The sequence below is a fragment of the Sceloporus undulatus genome, unplaced genomic scaffold (genome assembly GCF_019175285.1).
Source record: "Sceloporus undulatus isolate JIND9_A2432 ecotype Alabama unplaced genomic scaffold, SceUnd_v1.1 scaffold_13, whole genome shotgun sequence".
Taxonomy (NCBI): Eukaryota; Metazoa; Chordata; class Lepidosauria; order Squamata; family Phrynosomatidae; genus Sceloporus; species Sceloporus undulatus.
In genome coordinates, this window is record NW_024802935.1 from 4,983,464 (window position 1) to 5,004,266 (window position 20,803).

General features: G+C 40.5%; 1 protein-coding gene across 4 annotated transcripts in view; it reads left to right on the top strand.

The window, feature by feature from the left end:
• The window catches only part of LOC121917250 (leukocyte surface antigen CD47-like), a 109,925-nt gene that overhangs the window by 46,644 nt on the left and 42,478 nt on the right, over positions 1-20,803 (top strand). For all 4 annotated transcript variants that reach the window (XM_042443021.1, XM_042443022.1, XM_042443020.1 and 1 more), the window contains exon 3: positions 9,834-9,923. In XM_042443021.1, the coding sequence (XP_042298955.1) occupies positions 9,834-9,923 (90 nt within the window). The remainder of the gene's footprint in view (positions 1-9,833; positions 9,924-20,803) is intronic.

The window sequence follows — 20,803 nt, forward strand, 5'->3', positions numbered from 1 at the left end:
GAGACCTGCCCGACCTACCTATGCAGATAGGTAGAACTGAATTTTAGTGTTGCCATACATTTGGGCCAAAAAAGGAAAAGAACATACAGTATTAATAAAATACGTGAATAATCAAATCCACAAAAGTCAAAGCCACAAATGTAGAGGGATGAATGTATTTATAATAGTGTGGTAATTAGCCCAGAACATAGCAATATTCATGTATTAGTGTTCTCGGTTACTAGATTACGATAATTTTCCCTGAGATTTTAGGGCCAACAACTGTGAGGCCCTGACATGTCATAATGTGTGTGCCCATTAGTAACAAATGCAAAACATGTGTGTGTGTGTGTGTGTGTGTGTGTGCGAGAGAGAGAGAGAGAGAATTTTACCATTTTTACAGGTTGAGTCTCTCTTATCCAGAATTGTGAAATCAGAAATATTCCAAAATCCAAAATTGTCCACATAAGTGGTTGAGATAGTAACTTTGCTTTCTATTTGTTTAATGTATACAAATAGGTTTCATGCACAAAATCATTAAAAATATTGTGTATAAAATTTACCTCCAGACGACATGTATATGATGTATATGAAACATAAATGAATTTCATGTTTAGACTTGGTTGTTATCTCCAAGATATCTCATTATGTATATGCAAATATTACAAAATCCAAAACACTTCTGGTCCCAAGCATTTTAGATAAGAGAGACTCAACCTGTATTTATTTTTATATACCATCCAGTTAACACTGTCATTAAGATGCTTAACAGTAATGTTATTTTTACAGCCCCAAAAATGAAGCATTCCCCTATCCTTTGCCAAAATCTCAGGGCACATGTTAAGGGGGAGAGAATGAGAAAGGAAAAGCCACTGTGGTTCATTTCACTTCCAGCAGGACTTCTGCAAAATTAGAGCAGGCAGATCCCTGCTCTCCTTGTTCTGAATAATTTGGAAATCAGATAAGAAGCATGGAATTTATGATGCCCTTGTTTAGGGCAGAATGCAAGGAGGAAGCAAGGAGGACAGTAAGGGCAGTGTAGAAGTCTTATGTTGAACTTAATTTTGAAAGCTGAAGTAATTTTTCCTTTGTTCCAACTGTTGCTAATGAAGATTTATAGACAAAAACCAACTAGTATTGTTGTGCTGATGTGTGCACATTCAACAGTTGAATGTGCACAGTTGAACAAACAGCTATGCAGACAGAAAGCATAGATTATAAAGAAGTTACAGTTTTTCTTTGAGCATTAAACTGCAATTCTGGAGACCAGCGTTCGCCATGGAAGCCCACTGGGTGACCTTGGGCAAGTCACACTCTCTAAGCCTCAGAGGGTGGTAAAAGTGAACCCCCTCTGAAGAAACTTGCCAAGAAAAGCCTGTGGTAGGTTTACCTTAGAGTTGCCATAAGTTGGAAACGACTTGAATGCACACAACAACAGTGTCATAAAATAATAATAAATAAATAATAAAAACTTTATTTATATACCGCTTTTCCGCAGCGATCAAAGCGGTTCACAGTAACATCAATTATACATAACATCGAATAAAATTACACAATATATAAAATACAAAATAAATAAAACCACAAATACATATGTAATTGAACAACTTTCTTAAAATCAACATGTAAGGAACATTAATAACAACAGCCAGTCATAAAAGCATCTTCAACAGGGAACAATTTCTACAAGGGGTCAGAAGGATATGCAGACCGGAAAAGATGGGTCTTTAAGGCTTTCTTAAAGACATCTAAGGAGGAGCTCCACCTTATCTCCTCCGGGAGCTTGTTACCGTATGTGGGAGCTACAGAAGAGAATGCTTTTTGGCGAGTTAATGCCAGTCTCATCTTAGGATATTCAAGTAAGCATTTCCCTGTAGTTCTGAGAGTGTGGGGCGGATTGTATGGGGAGAGGCGTTCCCTCAAGTAACATGGGCCCAAGCCATATAGGGCTTTATAGTTAATAACCATCACTTTGTATTGAGCCCGGAAGCTAATAGGCAGCCAGTGAAGAGATCTTAATACCGGAGTTATATGATCTGATCTAGAAGTTCCGGCAACCAATCTGGCTGCAGCATTTTGAACTAACTGAAGCTTCCAAACCTGGTACAAAGGTAGCCCATGTAGAGCGCATTACAGAAATCTAATCGAGAGGTTACCAGTGCGTGCACTACTGTTTCAAGGTCCTTTCGGCCAAGGCAGGGTTGCAGTTGGCGTATCAGCCGAAGCTGGTACCAAGCCCTCTTGGCCATCGCATCTACTTTGAGATGATAACTGTAGAGATGAGTCCAAGAGTATTCCCAAACTGCGAGCTTTGTCCTTTAGGGGAAGTGTGACCCCGTCCAGGACTGGATGACAAGTTTCCCTGCCTGGACTTGGGGTACCTATCGCGAGTACCTCTGTTTTCTCTGGATTCAGCTTGAGTGTGGTTTATAGCCATTATGAAAAAAAATGGTATTGAATAAAGGAAAAGCTAAACTACATGTATATTTATGTATAAGTTGATCTCGTGAGGGCAAGTTTTGGAGCCAAAATTATGGATTTTGATACAACCTGTGGATAAGTTCAAAGTAAAACTTAGAGGCATGTAACAAAGCATGTAAAGGACAAAGCAAAATAAAACAATGCCAAAGAATTTACAGAATTCCTGCAGGGATGTTTGTACTCCTACTAAAGGCTGAATAGACAAGGAAGGAACTACAGTAAATGGTGTCTGTGTAATGTGTGGAGTAGGTGACAGGGTGCAAATGGGGCTAAAGAAATACACACATTTCCACAAGGATGTAAAGGCAAAGAAAATGAAATGGTGACTATTTTAAAAGGTAATGGTAAAGGTTTCCCCTTGACATGAAAGTCCAGTCGTAACCAACTGTAGGGGGCGGTGGTCATCTCTATTATTAAGCCGAAGAGTCAGCATTGTCTGAAGACAACTCCAGTGGTCATGTAGCCAGCATGACTGCATGGAATGCTGTTACCTTCCCACTGAAGCGGTACTTATTTATCTACTGTACTTGCATTTGCATGCTTTCAAATGGCTAGATTGGCAGAAGCTGGGACTGGTGATGGGAGCTCACTTGATCACGTGGTGCTTGGACCTCGAACTGCCAGGCTTTCTACCTTCTGATCGTCCAAATTGGCATCTTAAGCACTAAGCCACCATGCCTGTCATGACTACTTTAGGAGTGATTATATCCTTGAATTTCAATGAGATAACTTTGCCAGAATTTAACCCAGAAAACTGACAAATATACATAAATGTCTTATTTAAATTCTTCAAAGCCTGATTCCTCTTAGTCTTCCTTTCAGAAGTGCCAAAGAGCTACTGCCATTTCCCCACCCAGACATTCAAAAAGGCTGGAAGCAGTGCTTGTGGTAAAGAGAATAGGGTTTGGTGCTTCTTTTCTCGCAGGATGGACAAACCTTTCCCCTTTCACTACTCTATTCAGAGAAAGAGATGGTTCCTTTTTTCTTTTTTTTAATATGAGTTAAATTACAGTACTTATAATGACTAATGGAAAAGTTTTGGGGTTAATTTTTTGACTAAAAGTTCTTGATTTATACATGAATATATATAGTATGCAAAGGGATTTTGTAGCACCTTTGAGACTAACTGAAAGTTCATTTCTTTTATAAGAGTTAAATTGCAGTAATTATAATGACCCATGAAAAAGTAGGCCCAGGTTTTTGGGCTGGTTTTTTTTTATTAAAAGTTCTTGATTTATATATGAATATATATACAGTGGTGCCTCGGGTTACGAAAGTAATTCGTTCCGCGGCTGCTTTCGTAACCCGAAAAGCCTTCGTAAGCCGAATTGCCATAGGCGCTAATGGGGAAAAGCCGCGTTTCGTGCGAAAAAGCGCCGAAAAGCACCAAAAATTTTCTTCGTAACCCGAAAAAACATTCGTAACCCGGAACAATGATTTCCAATGGGATTTTTTCGTATCCCGAAAATTTCGTAACCTGGGTATTTCGTATCCCAAGGTACCACTGTATATAGTATGCAGAGGAATCTTGTAGCACCTTTGAGACTAACTGAAAGAAAGATGTTAGTAGCACGAGCTTTTGTTTTCTAGAAGGGCGGTATATTATTATTATTATTATTATTATTATTATTATTTTGTAGACTTGTGCCTGCTTCCTCAGATGCATGTTGAGCCTACAAGAATAGTCTCAAACCTACAAAATCTCATGCTACCAATTTCTTTCAGTTAGTCTCAAAGGTGCTACGATAGCAATAGCAATAGAAAGTAAATTTCTATACCGCTTGTCATGCACTTAAGCACTCCCTAAGCTGTTTACAATGTCTAAGCTAATTGCCCCCCAAAAGCCGGATACTCATTTTTGCGACCTACGGAAGGATGCAAGGCTGAGTCAACTCTGAGCTTCTGGCTGGTTTGAACTCAAAATCTTGTGGTTTGCCAGAGTGGCTGCAGTACAGGCATTTAACCACTGTGCCACCAGGGCTCTTTGCATACTGACCTCTTTGCATAATGATTTTCCAGATTAACAAGGCTACGTATTTGAATTCTACCACCAGTAGGTATATACAGTAGATGTATTTGTTTCTCTATGTCTCTATAAAACGGAGGTACTCATGATAGGTAACCCCAGTCCGGGTATGGAGATAAGCTCACCAGTCCTGGATGGAGTCACACTTCCCCTAATGGACTGTGTTCTCAGCTTGGGGGTGCTCTTGGACTCGTTGCTTCACCTGTCATCTCAGGTGGATGCAACAGCCAGGAGTGCCTATTATCAGCTTTGGCCTACCTGGAGTCACAGGACCTAGAAACGGTTGTACATGCGCTGGTAACCTTCTCTCAATTTCTGCAATGTGTTCTACATGGGGCAACCATTGTACCATGTTCAGAAGCTTCAACTAGTGCAAAATATGGCAGCCAGATTGGTCGCAGTAAAATCTAGGTTCGACCAAATTACACCTATCTTAAAATCTTTACACTGGCTGCCTGTCAGCTTTTGGGCACAATACAAAGTGTTGGTTATTACCTATAAAGCCCTACATGGCTTGAGTCCAGTTTACTTGAAGGAACGCCTCCTCCCATATAATCCTACACACTCAGGTCCTCTGGGAGGAACTTACTGCAGTCAGAAAAAAAACTAGACTGGTGGTGACTTCCCGGAGGGCCTTTTCAGTTGCTCCTCAAAAAATCTTCAATGACCTGCTGGAGGAGGTTCGTCACATCACATCTCTTGACACTTTTAAAAAGCAGGCCTTCCCAGAATAACCTCTCCTAAAACAAATCAACTGCCCATGTTAATCAGGCCCCCCCCCATTATTGCCTATTAGTGTCATATTGCTGTCACTCTTGCCAAGGTGTTTTAACTGATGTTATTCCAGTTAAATTTTTTATTGTTATTATTTTATATTGATGGGAGGGAGGGTAGAAGGGTGGTTTTTTGGGGGGACTGTTTCGTTATTTTGTATTTGAAATTTTCTTTGCTGTTACCCATCTTGATCCTCAAACAGGAGAGGTGGGATACAAATAAATATTTTATTTTTATTATTATTTAAGCTAGTATTGTTTTATTCAGCATGTTAATGACAAAAACACAGATATGAAAGTTTCAGATAAAAACATCGAGTAGAATGGTAAAAATAAACTGTCATTTAAATGGGATTATTAAATTAGATAATTTGTGGGGGATTTGAAAAATGTGCATATTATTATAATGTTATAATTCCTATGGAAGTAGGAGGTTTCAGCAAGAATGAATTCTGTGTCATCCTTTCTCCTTCTTTTGCTGCTTTATTAGCTGCTGAGTGGAGGAGGGACAGTAATGGTTTATTGTTATTTTTATTTGAGGTTATGTTTTAATACTCAACAAATGAGGTTTAAATTAAAAAAGAATTTACAGATATACAGAAATCCTTAAACTTCAATATTATGTAATTCTCTGTTTCAGATAGTTTCACCTGTTAGGAAAAGAATGTGGATTTTACACAGTCTTTGTTTGTATTTGCTTTAGCTATATCCTTTGTTTGCATTAGTTATAGGGACCTCATCTTTAAAGGAAGTAACACAAATATACATGACTTTTGAACCTGAGATTCTATATAACCAAGAAGACTAGCAGCCACCAATAGTTGTATCCTCTATTAGAATTTGGCAAACAAACGGGATCCATGCAGTATCCAGCTATGCTTAGATTAAGAGATTGCTAGTGCTTTTAACTTTCAAAATGCGTACTTACACATTAAAAACTTCTTCTTTTTTTTTTTTTTTTTTTTTTTTCATTTGGATTGGATAGCTGTGAACATTTTTTGTTTTTAGACATACAGTAGAATCTTCCATAATATCATTTTGCACCTCATAGAAACATAAATTAGAAGGGGCCCTATGGGCCATCAGGTCCCATTTTCTGATTGTGCAAGATCTCTACCTAAAAGAAGTTGCTGCCCAGCCTGCTTTGAAGACATCTAGAGGAGACCCCCACAATCTCTCTAGGCCAGTGATTCCCAAATTCTGGCTTTCCAGGTATTTGGGAGTTTGGCTCCCAGAATCCCAGATCATTGACCATCGGCCAAGATGGCTGAGGTTTCTGAGAGTTGAAGTCCCAAACACCTGGGGAACCCACTCTAGGCAATTTGCTTCATTGCCAAACAGCTCTTACGGTCAAGACGTTCTTTCTAATATTCAATGGAAATCTGTCCCCCTGTAACTTCAGACCAATGGAACTGGTCCTTCTCCAGGGCAGCAGAGAACATGCCTGTCCCCTCCTCTGAGGCTGTATCCACACTGCAAATATAATCTAGTTTGACACAAGTTTAACTGGCATGGCTCAATGCTATGGAATTCTGGGAATTGTAGTTTGTTGTGGCACCAGAGCTCTCTGACAGAGAAGGCTAAACGTCTCACAAAATAACAGTTCCCAAAATTTCATAGCATTGAGTCATGGTCGTTAAAAGGACATCAAACTGGATTATTCCTGCAGTACGAATGCAGTCTCAGACAACTCTTGAGGTATTTGAAGAATGCAAGCATCTCACCCCATCTTCCTTTCACCAAGCTAAACCTGCATATGTTTTGTTGACCATAGCCCTTGCCATCCTTGTCGTCTTCCTCTGAACATGCTCTGAACTTGTACCTAAGCAGGGTACAAGTCAAGCATACAAACGTGAATTGGTGCCATTTCAGATTGAAGCTGCTTTTCTTTCCTCATGCTGCCTAGCAGCCAACTGAACCAGACAGTCACTGCCTTGGCATGTTTGCTGCTAGTTGGAGCAAGGAGTGTCAGGGAGATAATCCCTTTCAAATCCTGGTGCCTTCATTGATCACTTGCCACCAAAGACAGCCACTGAACAGTTGAGCACTCCTCTAGTTAACAAAGTAAAGAATGGGTGTGTGAAAATTCCCTGAGTTGTTAAAAGCACACCACACAATGCTTTTCTACCAAAAAGTATAATTTCCACAAAATACAGTAGTTGTTATGCATTTTTGATATTTTGTGCAAAAAAGGACCTGTCTTTACACTTTCGCAAGGGGGGAAGAATTTTGCAGCAGTTGATACTTTCAGTAAAATATTGAGATATTCTGTCTTTTTGCAGATGAAACAAAGTTGTCAATATTTTGTAAGTCTCTATCCCTGTATACATTTCAGTATAGCTTCTGACCTGATCAGATCAATGTTACCTTGATTCTCTGGACTATAATAATCTTCTAGAGAGGGAGACCAAGGAAATAAGTCTTTGATTTGTCTAGGCCTTTTCAAAATTCCTTGATACAATATGTCATGAATACAGTAATAGAATTAAAGAATTGTCCAGTTGGAAGAGACCACAAGGGCCATCCCCCTGCCATGCAGGAACTCACAATCAAAGCATCCCCGACAGATGGCCATGCAGCCTCAGTTTAAAGACCTCTAAGAAAGGCGACCCCACCACGCTCCAAATAAATTGCCTATGAGATGTGGACTGGCTCAGGGTCTAAGCTTCAACTGTCTCAATACAATTATTAATCACATCAGGGGAAATATCTGAATATGGTTGAGGTTATTCAAAGCCTGTGTTTTGTCTCTTCAAGAGTATCATAACTGTTCTGTGTAGTTCCTAAAGGACTTATTAGTTTTCAATGTGCACTTTGGTTGCTTCCACCCTCCTTGTTTTCATCATCTGAATTTCTGCAGAATTTCAGCAGTATTTCATGCCTCCTCCTGTACATACTTCTAATCGTGCAACTTCTACATGTCCATCCAAGTCAATTCTATTCTAACATTTAACTGAATGCTGTCTTTTCAATGCTAATCTTGAGGGTTTCTTTACAACTTGCCTTTAGATTGAATTCCATAGGTCTGTTATGGCACTTGGCTTATATTAAAATGAACTTTTGTCTCCAGTGGCAGTGTTTGTAACTGTAAAGGGTAGTTGACAACCTGCTAAAGTGTGCAAATTGAATCTGTTCAGTTTCTCCCATTCATGGGAGTTTGGGAGGTGGGCAGATGCTTCCAGACCAACAGCTGCTAACGCTGCCGTGAAAAGACTTAGCACAGCTAATTCATCTTTCCCACCTGAAGGGACTTTCTGAGGTAAAGAAAAGATGGAAAAAGCAGTGGAATGGAAGCCATTGTAGCTGTCCAGACCTTTCATAATAGTAATAGAAGTGATTCAGGAACAACTTGGATTAAATTGAGGTTTCTGACTTTTCAAAATATTCACCTTGTTTAATGTTCTTTACATAAATATAAAGGAATGGCCCGAAATAATTGTAAAAGGAATGTCATGGGACCACATCCTCTTCAGTGATGTGTTTCCCCCCTAGAGTCTTTCTTTTCTTGTTCATTAGCATTAGTTGGCTTCATTGAGATGTGATACTAATGTTAGATTGCAAAATGCTTAGCAAACAAACTCTGTACTGATACAGACTGAATAAGCATTTGGGATGTTAGCAAGCTATTGTAGTAAAACATGATTGGAATTCCAATTTGTCAGTATATTGATCCTGAATTTGGCATAAATTAATGAACTTTTAGTGGTAGATGCTAAATTAGAACAATGAAAGTGGAGAATTTTCATTCTAGAACTGGGATATGCAAAGTGTGTCACCTCAGGTGTTGTTGGAGCAATAACCTCTAGCTCCAGTAGCTAGTATAACTAGTTGTGAGGGGTGCAGTCCAGCAACATCTGGATGGTTGCACATTTCCAGCCTCTGCTCTAGAACTTTTTAAAAAAGCATTTAAAGAAAATTCTCTGTGTGTCTGTGTGTGTGTGTGTGTTCGTTCATGTGCATGCCATAGCTTAGGGGAATCCTTGCTCATGATCCTAAACGTGAACAAGCTTTTCATTTCCTTTGAAAATAGTCCACTTGAAAGCAGTGCAAAATTATATGTTCAAATCTTTAATGCATGTGCACATATTTAGTAACTGTACTCAAGGGGATACCAGTGGATGGAATATAAAGGTTTTTAATATCTGCTGATAGTCTGTTCTATTATCTTTCTGATGTTCCCTGTAAAATGCTTATGGAATGTCAAAATGAAACTGGAGAATAGTCTTTTAATGTTCTTTCCCCCCCTGTCCCCCTGAGAGTGAGTAAGTATATTGAGATGGAGAAGCTGCTACCACAAGATACAGGGAATAGAGATATGTCCAGCAAACTACTTCAGAAATATTTAACCCTGGTATCATTTTTTAAATGGAAAGGGAATAATTATTATTTGAGTTATGAGTGGTTATTTCCTATTGTGATCACCAAAATATGTCTAGAAAATGTGCCAAAAGAGATTCAGAATTTATTCCAATTAATGTAGAAATAATAGTTTGTATAATAGCTATATCTTATGTTATGCATTTCTACCACAAATTAAGATTATGTGTTATTTACTATATTTATTTTATTTGTAGCCCCATGGTTTAAGCCAACAGAAATCTCCTTCATCATTGCCACCATGGTTGTTGCAGTTGTTTTGTATTTTTCTCAGTCAGCAGTTGTAGGTAAGTACTACATTCTAGATTATTTAACAGTACAAGATCTGATTTTATTGTGAAGTAGTTTGCATATGAATTAGAAATGATTGAAGAGAAAAAAAAGGAATGCTCTGCAAAAACAAAAGATAAAATAAAATAAGGGTATACATTTGGAGGAGTTTATATTGCTGCTAACGTAACATTTTCTGTACTTTTTAAAAAAGATGACTTAGTAATTAATTTGAAGTCTGCCACCCTTTAGTTATATAACTTCTCTGAATGGTAATTAATACTTTCTATAATTTGTAGTAGAAAGAGAGTTTGTAGATGTCAGTGGCTTTTCAACATATTAGTCATATAACGAACAATAAGATGGTTGCTGTCTGCTACTGTACTATCCAACACCATTTCCTTTTTATATAATTATTTCTGTTATAATAAATAAATAATAATAATAAAAATTTTATTTATATGCCGCCCTTCCTCCGATCAGGGCGGCTTACAACAGATTAAAATACATCAACTACAAACATATTAAAATACACATAAAAATACACCCTAAAACAAACCAACAGTAAAAGCCCCATAGCCCAACCTCTTGGCCACGAAAGAGGAGGGAGGCCCACAGGATATTTATTCGGGGAATGCCTGTTGGAATAGGAAGGTTTTAAGGTCCTTCCTAAATTGGGCCAGGGTCGTAGACGAGCGGAGCTCTGTGGGCAGCGCATTCCAAAGGGCTGGGGCAGCTGTGGAAAACGTCCTCCGAGAAGTGGAGACTAACCTAGCCCCAGGCACCTTCAGTAGCTGCTGCCCAGACGTTCTGAGGGTGCGAGGCGGAATGTACGGGGAGAGGCGGTCCTTTAGGTACCCTGGGCCCAAGCCATTTAGGGCTTTATAGGTAATTACCAACACCTTATATTGAGCTCGGAAGCGAATGGGCAGCCAATGCAGATCTTTTAAAACCGGTGTTATATGGCTGGTCCTGGGAGCACCAGTGACCAGCCTGGCTGCCATGTTCTGCACCATTTGCAGCTTCCGAGTTTGGTATAAGGGTTGCCCCATGTAGAGTACATTGCAGAAATCCAGTCTCGAAGTTACCAGAGCATGTACAACAGTTTCTAGGTCCCTCTGGGCCAGGTATGGGCGCAGCTGGCGAATCAGCCGAAGCTGATAACAGGTGCTCTTGACCGTCGCATTCACCTGAGCAGTCAGGTGAAGCGACGAGTCAAGAAGCACCCCCAGACTGCGCACGGTGTCCTTCACAGGGAGCGTGACCCCATTCAGGACAGGTGGAATCACCGCCATTCCTGGACCAGAATATAAGAATATTATACCTGTTCTGTTGTACATGCATTTCCCCAATAGATAATAGTGTATTCATCCTTTCTAGACTATTTTAAAAGAATACTTCCAACATACCTGCTCAGCCAAGGAAAGAGAGGCTTGAGTGTTATAAGTAAATATGTGGACAAGTAAAATTGTGGCTTTTTGCTGTAGCTATACTGCTACAGTTCAGCAGTGGTGGGAGAAACACAAAAACAGGCAAATGGAGCTATGTGTTGCCCACCCTTACCTTGGAAACTCATAGAATCATAGAGTTGGAAGAGACCACAACGGCCATCCAGTCCAACCCCATTCTGCCATGCAGGAAATCCAAATCAAAGCATCCCCGACCGATGGCCATCCAGCCTCCGTTTGAAGACCTCCAAGGAGGGAGACTCCACTACACTCAGAGGAAGTGTGTTCCACTGTCGAACAGCCCTTACTGTCAGGAAGTTCCTCCTAATGTTGAGGTGGAATCTCTTTTCCTGCAGCTTGCATCCATTGCTCCCTGTCCTAGTCTCTGGAGCAGCAGAAAACAAGCTTGCTCCCTCCTCAATATGACATCCCTTCAAATATTTAAACAGAGCTATTGTATCACCTCTTAACCTTCTTTTCTCCAGGCTAAACATCCCCAGCTCCCTTAGGCGTTCCTCATAGGGCAAGGTTTCCAGACCCTTCACCATTTTAGTGGCCCTCCTTTGGACACGCTCCAGTTTCTCAATGTCCTTTTTGAATTGTGGCACCCAGAACTGGACACAATATTCCAGGTGGGGCCTGACCAGAGCAGAATATAGTGGCACTATTACTTCCCTTGATCTAGACACTATACTTCAATTGATGCAGCCTAAAATCACATTGGCCTTGTTAGCTGCCGCATTGCACTGTTGACTCATGTTCAACTTGTGGTCTACTTGGACTCCTAGATCCCTTTCACATGTTGTCTCCTTAAGCCAGGTGTCCCCCATCCTATATCTGTGCATTTCATTTTTTCGCCCTAAGTGCAGTACCTTACATTTCTCCCTGTTGAAGTTCATTTTGTTAGCTGTGGCCCAGCTTTCTAGTCTATTCAATTCATTTTTAATTTTGATTCTGTCCTCTGGAGTATTAGCTATTCCTCCTAATTTGGTGTCATCTGCAAATTTGATAAGTATTCCTCCAATTTTTTCCTCCAAGTCATTGATAAAGATGTTGAACAGTACTGGGCCCAGGACAGAGCCCTGTGGAACACCACTGGTTACTTCTCTCCAGGATGAAAAGGTGCCATTGCTGAGCACCCTTTGGGTTCAGCCAGTCAACCAATTACAGATCCATTTAATAGTTACTTTGTCTAGTCCTCTTTCTTCCCCCTTTTGAAGATGGGGACGTTTGCCCTCTTCCAGTCTGCTGGGACTTCTCCTGTTCTCCAGGAGTTCTCAAAGATTATTGCCAATGGCTCCGATATTTCATTTGCCAGTTCTTTTAATACACTTGGATGTAGTTCATCTGGTCCTGGCGACTTAAATTCATTTAGATTAATAAGGAATTCCTGTACTATCTCTTTACTTATTTTGTGCTGAAATTCCCCTATTCTGTCCTCTGCTCCTTTATCCTCAGGTTGAGTTCCCTTTGCCTTTTCTGAGAAGACTGAGGCAAAGAAAGTGTTGAGTAATTCTGCCTTTTCTCTGTCCTCTGTTAGCATTTTGAGAGCTTTTCTCTCTGTGTGCATGCCTTCAAGTTGCCTGTTGACTTATGGTGACCCCATGAATTTCATAGGATTTTCTTAGACAAGAATACTTGGAGATGGTTTTGCCAGTTCCTTCCTCTGAAATATAGCCTACAGCATCTGGTATTCGTTGGCAGTCTACCATCCAAGTACTAGCCATGGATGACCTTGCTAAGCTTCCCAGATCAAACAGAATCTGGTGTCTTTAATGTATTTAGGCCATCAGAGCTTTTGTCTAGAACAAAAAGGGCTAAAGCTAGCTGGTAGAAGGAAGACATGCTCTAACCATTTAAATACATATGCTCCTTTCAGTCCTCGCTCATTACATAACACTTGGGAGGGAAAGAGTGACCAGCTTTGTGAATGATAAATTTCCCTTTGAATGGGAATGGTGGTAACCACTTGAAAAGAGCCAGAGAAGCCTGTCTTGAGTCCCAAAGATCTCAGTAGCTATTAGCTGCTTGTTGATCATAGATGCCTCTGCTGTGAGATACTTAGGCCCGGAACAGACCGCCCCAAAATGGTGGGCTGGCGGTGTCCTGTTTCCTTCCAGAGGGACACCACAGCAGCCCAACTGCCTGGTGTCCCTCTGCCCCAAAAAGAACCTGAAAAAAATGGGTTCTTTTTGGATCGCCAGGCACACATCGCACTCATGACTGAAACGACGTGCAGCAACATCTATATGCTGCGTGTCACTTATATCAAGATGGCGGCACCTGTGTGGACAGGATGCCGCCATTAGGCCACTGCCGTGTCGTGCTAGGATTAGGGACCGTGTTGTTGGTGTGTGGTTCCTAACCCTAGAATCGCCGGCGGCACACCACTTTGGGGCCGTCTGTCCTGGGCCTTAAATAGATGATTGTTGTACAACTCCAGTCACTTCTAGAGTGGATTGTGTTTCTAGATCAGTTTCAATCCAGCTTTAGGCCTTGTCTTGTCAATTTGATTTGATTGAACTTTGCCAAAGGACATATTGTGAAGTGTTGCCCTGTCAATTCTGCTGAAGCTTTTGGAGCCTTTTTACACCATTGCCCATGATATCCTTCAGGATAGATTATCTGGGTTAGGCACTGTAGGTACTGTTTTCAAGCGATTCAGTTCCTACCAATAACAGAGTAATAATGTTAGCTAACTGTTTGCTTTCTAACTCTGTGCTTTTTATGCTGTTTGGCACGATTATAGCTCCTCCTGCCCAAATTCTCTTGTGCTGTTGAACATTTGCTTCAAGGGTAGGGAGCCTCTTTCAAATTGAGGACTGAATTCACTTTCATAGATGCTCTCAGTGGCTGGGTTTCAACATTTGAGAAAGGAAAAGAAACTGTACAAAATCCATGAAATCAACAAATTATGGTATTACCAAAGGCGATGTGGTCATGTGGTTAGTTGCAGAGGGACAAATTCAGCCCTAGGCCCTAAGGCTATCTATCCTTAGAACACATGATACCATTGAGGGATGACACCCAGAGCTTTGAGGTAAGATATTGTCAAAATATACATGATACCTATTTTTATTCCTTCTCTCATCTATTTTAAAATAAGCAGAGTATTGAACTATGTGCAGGCCAGTAAACTGAATCTCAGTCTAGACAGTACTGTACTGAGGTGCTGGGTGATGGTTGTTATCTGATCTTATTTATCTTATGGTTGATATGGTTGCATTCCACTTAGAAGATCAGATTCACAGTTAGGAGACTCCCAACCATCTGTCTCTGTCTGGATTGCTGAGGTGGAGAAAGAAGAATGAACCTAGTTACTCAGCAGGAAGCACTTGGCCAAACACCTTCTGGCCTCTTTTGCATTGCCATGGCACTGAGTGGGGTGAAGCCCAGCAGAGCCAACTTACCATGGTTGATTCTTCCCTAGGCTTCACTCCAGTCAGTGCCATGGTGAAACAAGGGGAGGAAGAGGAATAACAAGTTATTTGCTCAGTGGCACCTTGACTTAACAGCTTCCACCCTCTGGGTTCAAACAAAAAACATGGTGTTGTGATGGTAGTTATTGTCATTGTCATTGACTCCCTGGTGAAAGGCAGGGTGACCCTGCAGCTGCACTAGCCATGTTATTTCCCGCTGTTTAGTGGGAAAATGCAAGGGCTCTGATACAGCAGTTTTGGAGCCTCCTCCCCTTCTGCCATTGATGAAGGAGACATTCCTCATGAGTAGGAATCACAGTCAGGGCAGGCACAAATAAAATAATTATAACACTTTTTCTCAGAACAGTGAGACAGGCGTCATCCACTTATTTAACGGGTGAGAGATCAGAGCACATAATGGTTCCACATTCTGACGAGTTCAGCTTTTTGTCAGTGGTCTGGTCTCTAATCTGTTGAAAAAATGGGGGTTTCCATTTGTGTGTGTGTGTGTGTGTGCCAATGTGGTATAATGGTTTGAGCATTGGGCTACAACCTGGGGGTTTAGCCTTCGAAACCCACTGGATGACCTTGAGCAAGTTGCATTTTCAGCCTCAGAGGAAGTCAAAGGGCAAACCTCCTCTGAACAGCCCTTGCCTAGAAAACCCATAGGTTCAACTTGGGGTTGCAAACCTTCTCTGAAGAAACTTGCCAAGAAGACCCCATGATAGGTTCACCTTAGGGTTGCCATAAGTCGGAAATGACTTGAAGGCACACAGCTACATCAATTGTCAAATAAGAACATCTGCCTTAGCAGTTGCTTCCCTCCCCCAATCATTTTGCATAGCTGTTTTTTAAAATTAAATTTTATTGTAAGCCATATGAGAATAATTTTAGAGAGTGGTTCACAATAAAATTGCGTTAAAGATATTCTTATTATAAATAAATAAATGAGTTGCATACTTTGGTATTGTCTCAGTACAAATATGAAACGTACCAGTTAAGTAAGTTGGTGGTGACAGGACAAAACTAAAGCCACTCCTGAAACTCAGAGAGTGCGGCACTTTTTTTTTTTTTTTGAGGTGAAAACCTGCTAGATGATCATCATATGATTCTCATCCAGTATTGAGTCATGTCTGCATTTATTTGGGGGTGTTTCTCTGTGTGTGAGTGAGCCCAAGTCTCTTATTTACAGAATGTAATACAATTGGTGTCTAGTTTGCTTCTGAAAATTCTACTTGCCTGCAGTGAATAAATGGAGCACTTGAAGATACCAAGTGTTATATATTTATACTTTTATGATCTGAAATTTCATTCCTTAGCCAATGTCTATTGCATTGCCCATTATAAAATAGTAAGAGAGGTTGTACTGTGAGATCTGGCTTGTCAGAGCCCCACTAATCTCTTTTGAGATCAGTGTAAGTGCTGTGTGTGTGTGTGTGTGTGTGCATGTATTAATATTACTAAGCTCAAAAAAGAGATTCAACTGTGTAAGGAGAATCCTTCACATCTATCTGATGCTACTTTTCTTGGGGAGGCTAACCCAATGCCTGTAGGCATTATTTCTTGACACACTGATTAAATAAACAGTCAGCATAGTAACGAAGTGGGGCATTTCCAATTTATTACTGAGCTGTAGAAGTGAACTGAAAGCCAGCTTCTGTATTAATATACTAGAAAACATGGCTGTAGTGAAAAGAAATTACTGTTGACTGTTCAGCTTTCAAATGCTGCTCTTTAGAATTTTGCTTACAAGGATTCTTTCTTTTCTTTTTTATACTGAAAATCATGCTGTGTCTTTTTCTACCTCATGCAACATCTACAGTGAAGATTCTCAAATAGAAATATACCTAGCAGTTTGTTTAACCACCATGCTTAGGGCAGAAGAGGGCACAGCTGGTAATAGGGAGTGTAGAGTTTTTTCCAACTTCCACTCTTTGGAAGACTACCAAAGTGCTATGTATGCCTATGAACTATCAGCCTTTGAAATGAACCACTTTTGTAGCATCCCTAATTTAACTGCATTTTAAAAAGGCTAACATGTTCAAATGAAGTAGAAAAGAGAATGTAATATCTGATCTATCTCTCATATGGAGCTGGTGGCAGTTGAGTTGAACTCTATGCAGAATACTTGGAATTTGAAATAAAATCAGAAGGAATACCATGGCACATAGTTGTAGAGATGTATACTCATGTGTTGCATCATGTGATGCTTTGAGCATTGGACTATGACTCTGGAGAACAGAGTTCAAATCTCTGCTCAGCCATGGAAACCCCTAGATGACCTTCACCAAGTCACACTCTCTCAGCCTCAGAAGAAGGACAAGTCAACATCTCTCTGAACAAATCTTGCCAAGAAAACTCCATGATAGTTTCATTTATGGGTGCCATAAGTTGGAAATCACTTGAAGGCACACAACAACAAGACTGCTGGTGAAGGCCATCATTTTTGCAGCTGAGAAGGGCAGATGGAGTGCAGTATCTCTAAATAGCCTCATGTTAGCATGAAACAGTTTGGGTTTAGTAGTGGGTCTCATTTTGCTAATGTAAAACTTAGCTGGAGGTTTGCAGATTATTTAGATGTATAATTTCTTAGAGCCACAGATGACTTCCTTTTCACTGCTATGATTGGCACAAGCCTAATTCTGTAGCAGTTGTGTAATAATTGTGAAAATGTAATGAGGGAGTTAGGAGTCTTGTATTGTTTAGGGTGTGATGGCTTAGTGGTTAAGTGGTTAAGACACCAATTTTGACAATCAGAAGATCGGAAGGTTAGCAGTTCAAAGCCTGAGTACTGCGTGATGGGGTGAGCTCCTCTCAATAGTCCCAGGTTCTCCCAACCTAGCAGTTCGAAAGCATGCAAATACAAGTAGATAAATAGGTACCACTTTAGTGGGAAGGTAACAGTGTTCGGTGCAGTCATTCTGGCCATATGACCACCGGAGTTGCCTTCAGATGACACTGACTTTTTAGCTTAGTAACAGATATGAGCACCACCCCCTACAGTCAGTTATGACTAGACATTCATGTGAAGGGACTAGCTTTACTTTTACTTTATTGTTTAGGATAGTTTGCAGTATTTGAACTATCTGATGTCTCGTCTTAGTTTTCTTCCTCTCAAGGATAGGAGGAGAACTATATGCCAGTATTCTGATGATGATGACGACGATGACGACGATGATGATGATGATGATTGCAAAAGGAGGTTAGAAGATAGTGACAGGAAGTCAGTGTGAAAGGGGGATCTTGCTTACCCAGTTTCCCCTTTTTCAAAAAACACCCATCTTCTGAGATGCTTATATACTCATGTATATAAGTTTAGAAATTTGAGTCAAAAAGTCAACCCAAAAAACTTTAGTCAGCTTATCCAAAGGCCAGTGTAAGTACTGTACCTTAGCTCTTATCAAAAAATGAACCATCCCTGTCTCTGAGTAGAGTGACAAAAGGTGAGACCTTCCTCAGTCCATACTGGGAGAACCTAAAAGAAGAACCAACCTTCTACACTCTCCACCGTGGAACTACTTCTGGCCTTGTTGAATGCATTGGTGGGAAATCGGTGGTGGCAGCTCTTTGGTGCTTACCCTCAAAAGAGCACTGACAAGAGTTGAGAGGGTTGGTGCTTCTTTTAGGTGTTCCCAGTACTGAATATGCTCTCGCCTTTCACCACTCTACTCAGAGAAGGGAATTTTTCCTTTGTTATATAAGAGTTAATGCTGTACCTTAACTCTTCCTTTCATATCCTTTTTGACCTGTGCATTTTATTAGCCCTGCCAGCACCTGTTCACCTCTGCAACACGTTGCACAGTCACCATTTACCATAGTTCACTCTTCATCTATCAAACCTTTAGGCCAGGGTAAGTAAAAATAGGCTTGCTGGAATTTTGTAAGTTCTTTGGGATCGTTTTCCTTTGCTATGTCCTTTACATCCTTTGTAACATGCCCCCAAGTTTTACCATTGCCTTATCCTTGGGTCATATCAAAATCTATAATTTTGGTGCCAAAACATGGCCTTGATTTATACATGAGGCCAACTTGTACATGAGCATATATGGGCTGTTTTTTTTTTTAAATCTTGACTCATGTATATCACAGTTAATTTTATATTTACTTTTCAACTACATTAAATTCTAATTTTATACAGCTCGTTATGATACACTCCTTTTAAAAGAAAATCTGAAGCACACGTTACAGTTTAAATCTATCTTTAATTAATCTGTCATCCTGCATCAGACTTCACTAGCTTAGGCCTAAAGACATTTGTTAGATCTAGCTAAAGTAAGTTTATGGAACCGAATGTCAGTGTTCCAAGCTCTTATTGATTCAGTGGTTCTACTACTGTTGAAATATTTAAAATTAGTGCTTAGGCTTATTTTTATGTAAAGAAATAAATCAGTGATGGTGAGTGGGAGGCGAAAGAACATATTTCAAACCTAGAGGCAAAAGATTAGAAATGCCACAGAACAGGTAATATATTTTATTCATTTTATTTGTCATTGCGGACTTTTGCCTTGACACAGGGTTTCGAAGTCATGAGAGGCAACAAGACCCAGGGGTGTCATACTGTCTCTCAACAGAATTGTGCTATTCACTATGTAGGTAGTGATGTACTCTGTGGTTGTTCCCCAATGTGTTTGTTTCCAGATGCTGAATTTTTATAACTCTCAACTAGGCAGCATGGATATTTGCTTTATATCTCATGAAAAACAGTGTTGTGCCCAAGAGAGATTTGTTCCTGAGAAGTTCTGGAAACGACAGTGTGGTTCCCCAAACATTGACCATAAAAGAGTTCACAGCAGGGAAGCTGCTTGTCCCCCTACTCCATAGAATCATAGAATGACAGGGTTGGAAGAGACCACAAGGGACATCCAGTCCAACCCCCTGCAATGCAGGAAATCCCAATCAAAGCATACTTGACAGATGTCCATCCAGCCTCTGTTTGAAGACTTTCAAGGAAGGAGACTCCACCACTCTCCGAGGGAGTATGCTCCACTGCCAGACAGCCCTTACTATCAGGAAGTTCCTCCTAATGTTGAGGTGGAATCTCCTTTCCTGTAGCTTGCATCCATTGTTCCGGGTCTTGGTCTCTGGAGCAGCAGAAAACAAGCTTGCTATCTCCTCAATATGGCATTCCTTTAAGTATTTAAACAGGGCTATCATATCACCTCTTAGCCTTCTCTTCTCCAGGCTAAACATCCCCAGCTCCCTAAGTCGTTCCTCATAGGCCATGGTTTCCAGAACCTTCACCATTTTAGTCTCTGTCCTTTGGACATGCTCCAGTTTCTCCACATCCTTTTTGAATTGTAGTGCCCAGAACTGGACATAGTATTCCAGGTGGGGCCTGATCAAAGCAGAATATAGTGGCACTATTTCTTCCCTTGATGTAGACACTATACCTCTATTGATGCAGCCTAAAATTGCATTGGCCTTTTTAGCTGCTGCATCGCACTGTTGACTCATGTTCAACTTGTGGTCTACTTGGACTCCCAGATCCCTTTCACACATAGTCCCATTCAGCCAAGTCTCACTCATCCAGCTTGTAGCCATCAGTGACTCCTGCAGAAGGGTTGAGGAAGTCGCTCAAACAATGTGGGATGGGGAACAGGTGACAGTTGCAGGAAGCAAAATTGTACCAAGTCAGCAGAAATAATCCTGTAGTAAATAGTATGAATGAATGAATGAGTCTTTATTTATATACCGCCGTTCCTTCGATCACGACGGTTTACAGAATAATAAAATACAAATTACATTAGCAAAAGTCCCCCATATTAAACAGTACAATACATCAATTAAAATGCATCATTCAATCATTAAAACCAGTTAAAAAACAATCAGACAATTCAATCAATACAGTACACACAATACACAGGAGAAAAATAGTGATTAGGACATGTGGGGGAAAGCTTGGCGGAAGAGGTAAGTCTTGAGATTTTTCTTAAAAGACTCGAGGGAGGGGGCCGAGCGGAGCTCGTCAGGGAGAGAGTTCCAAGTCCGCGGGGCCGAAACAGAAAAAGCCCTATGCGCAGACGCTGTATA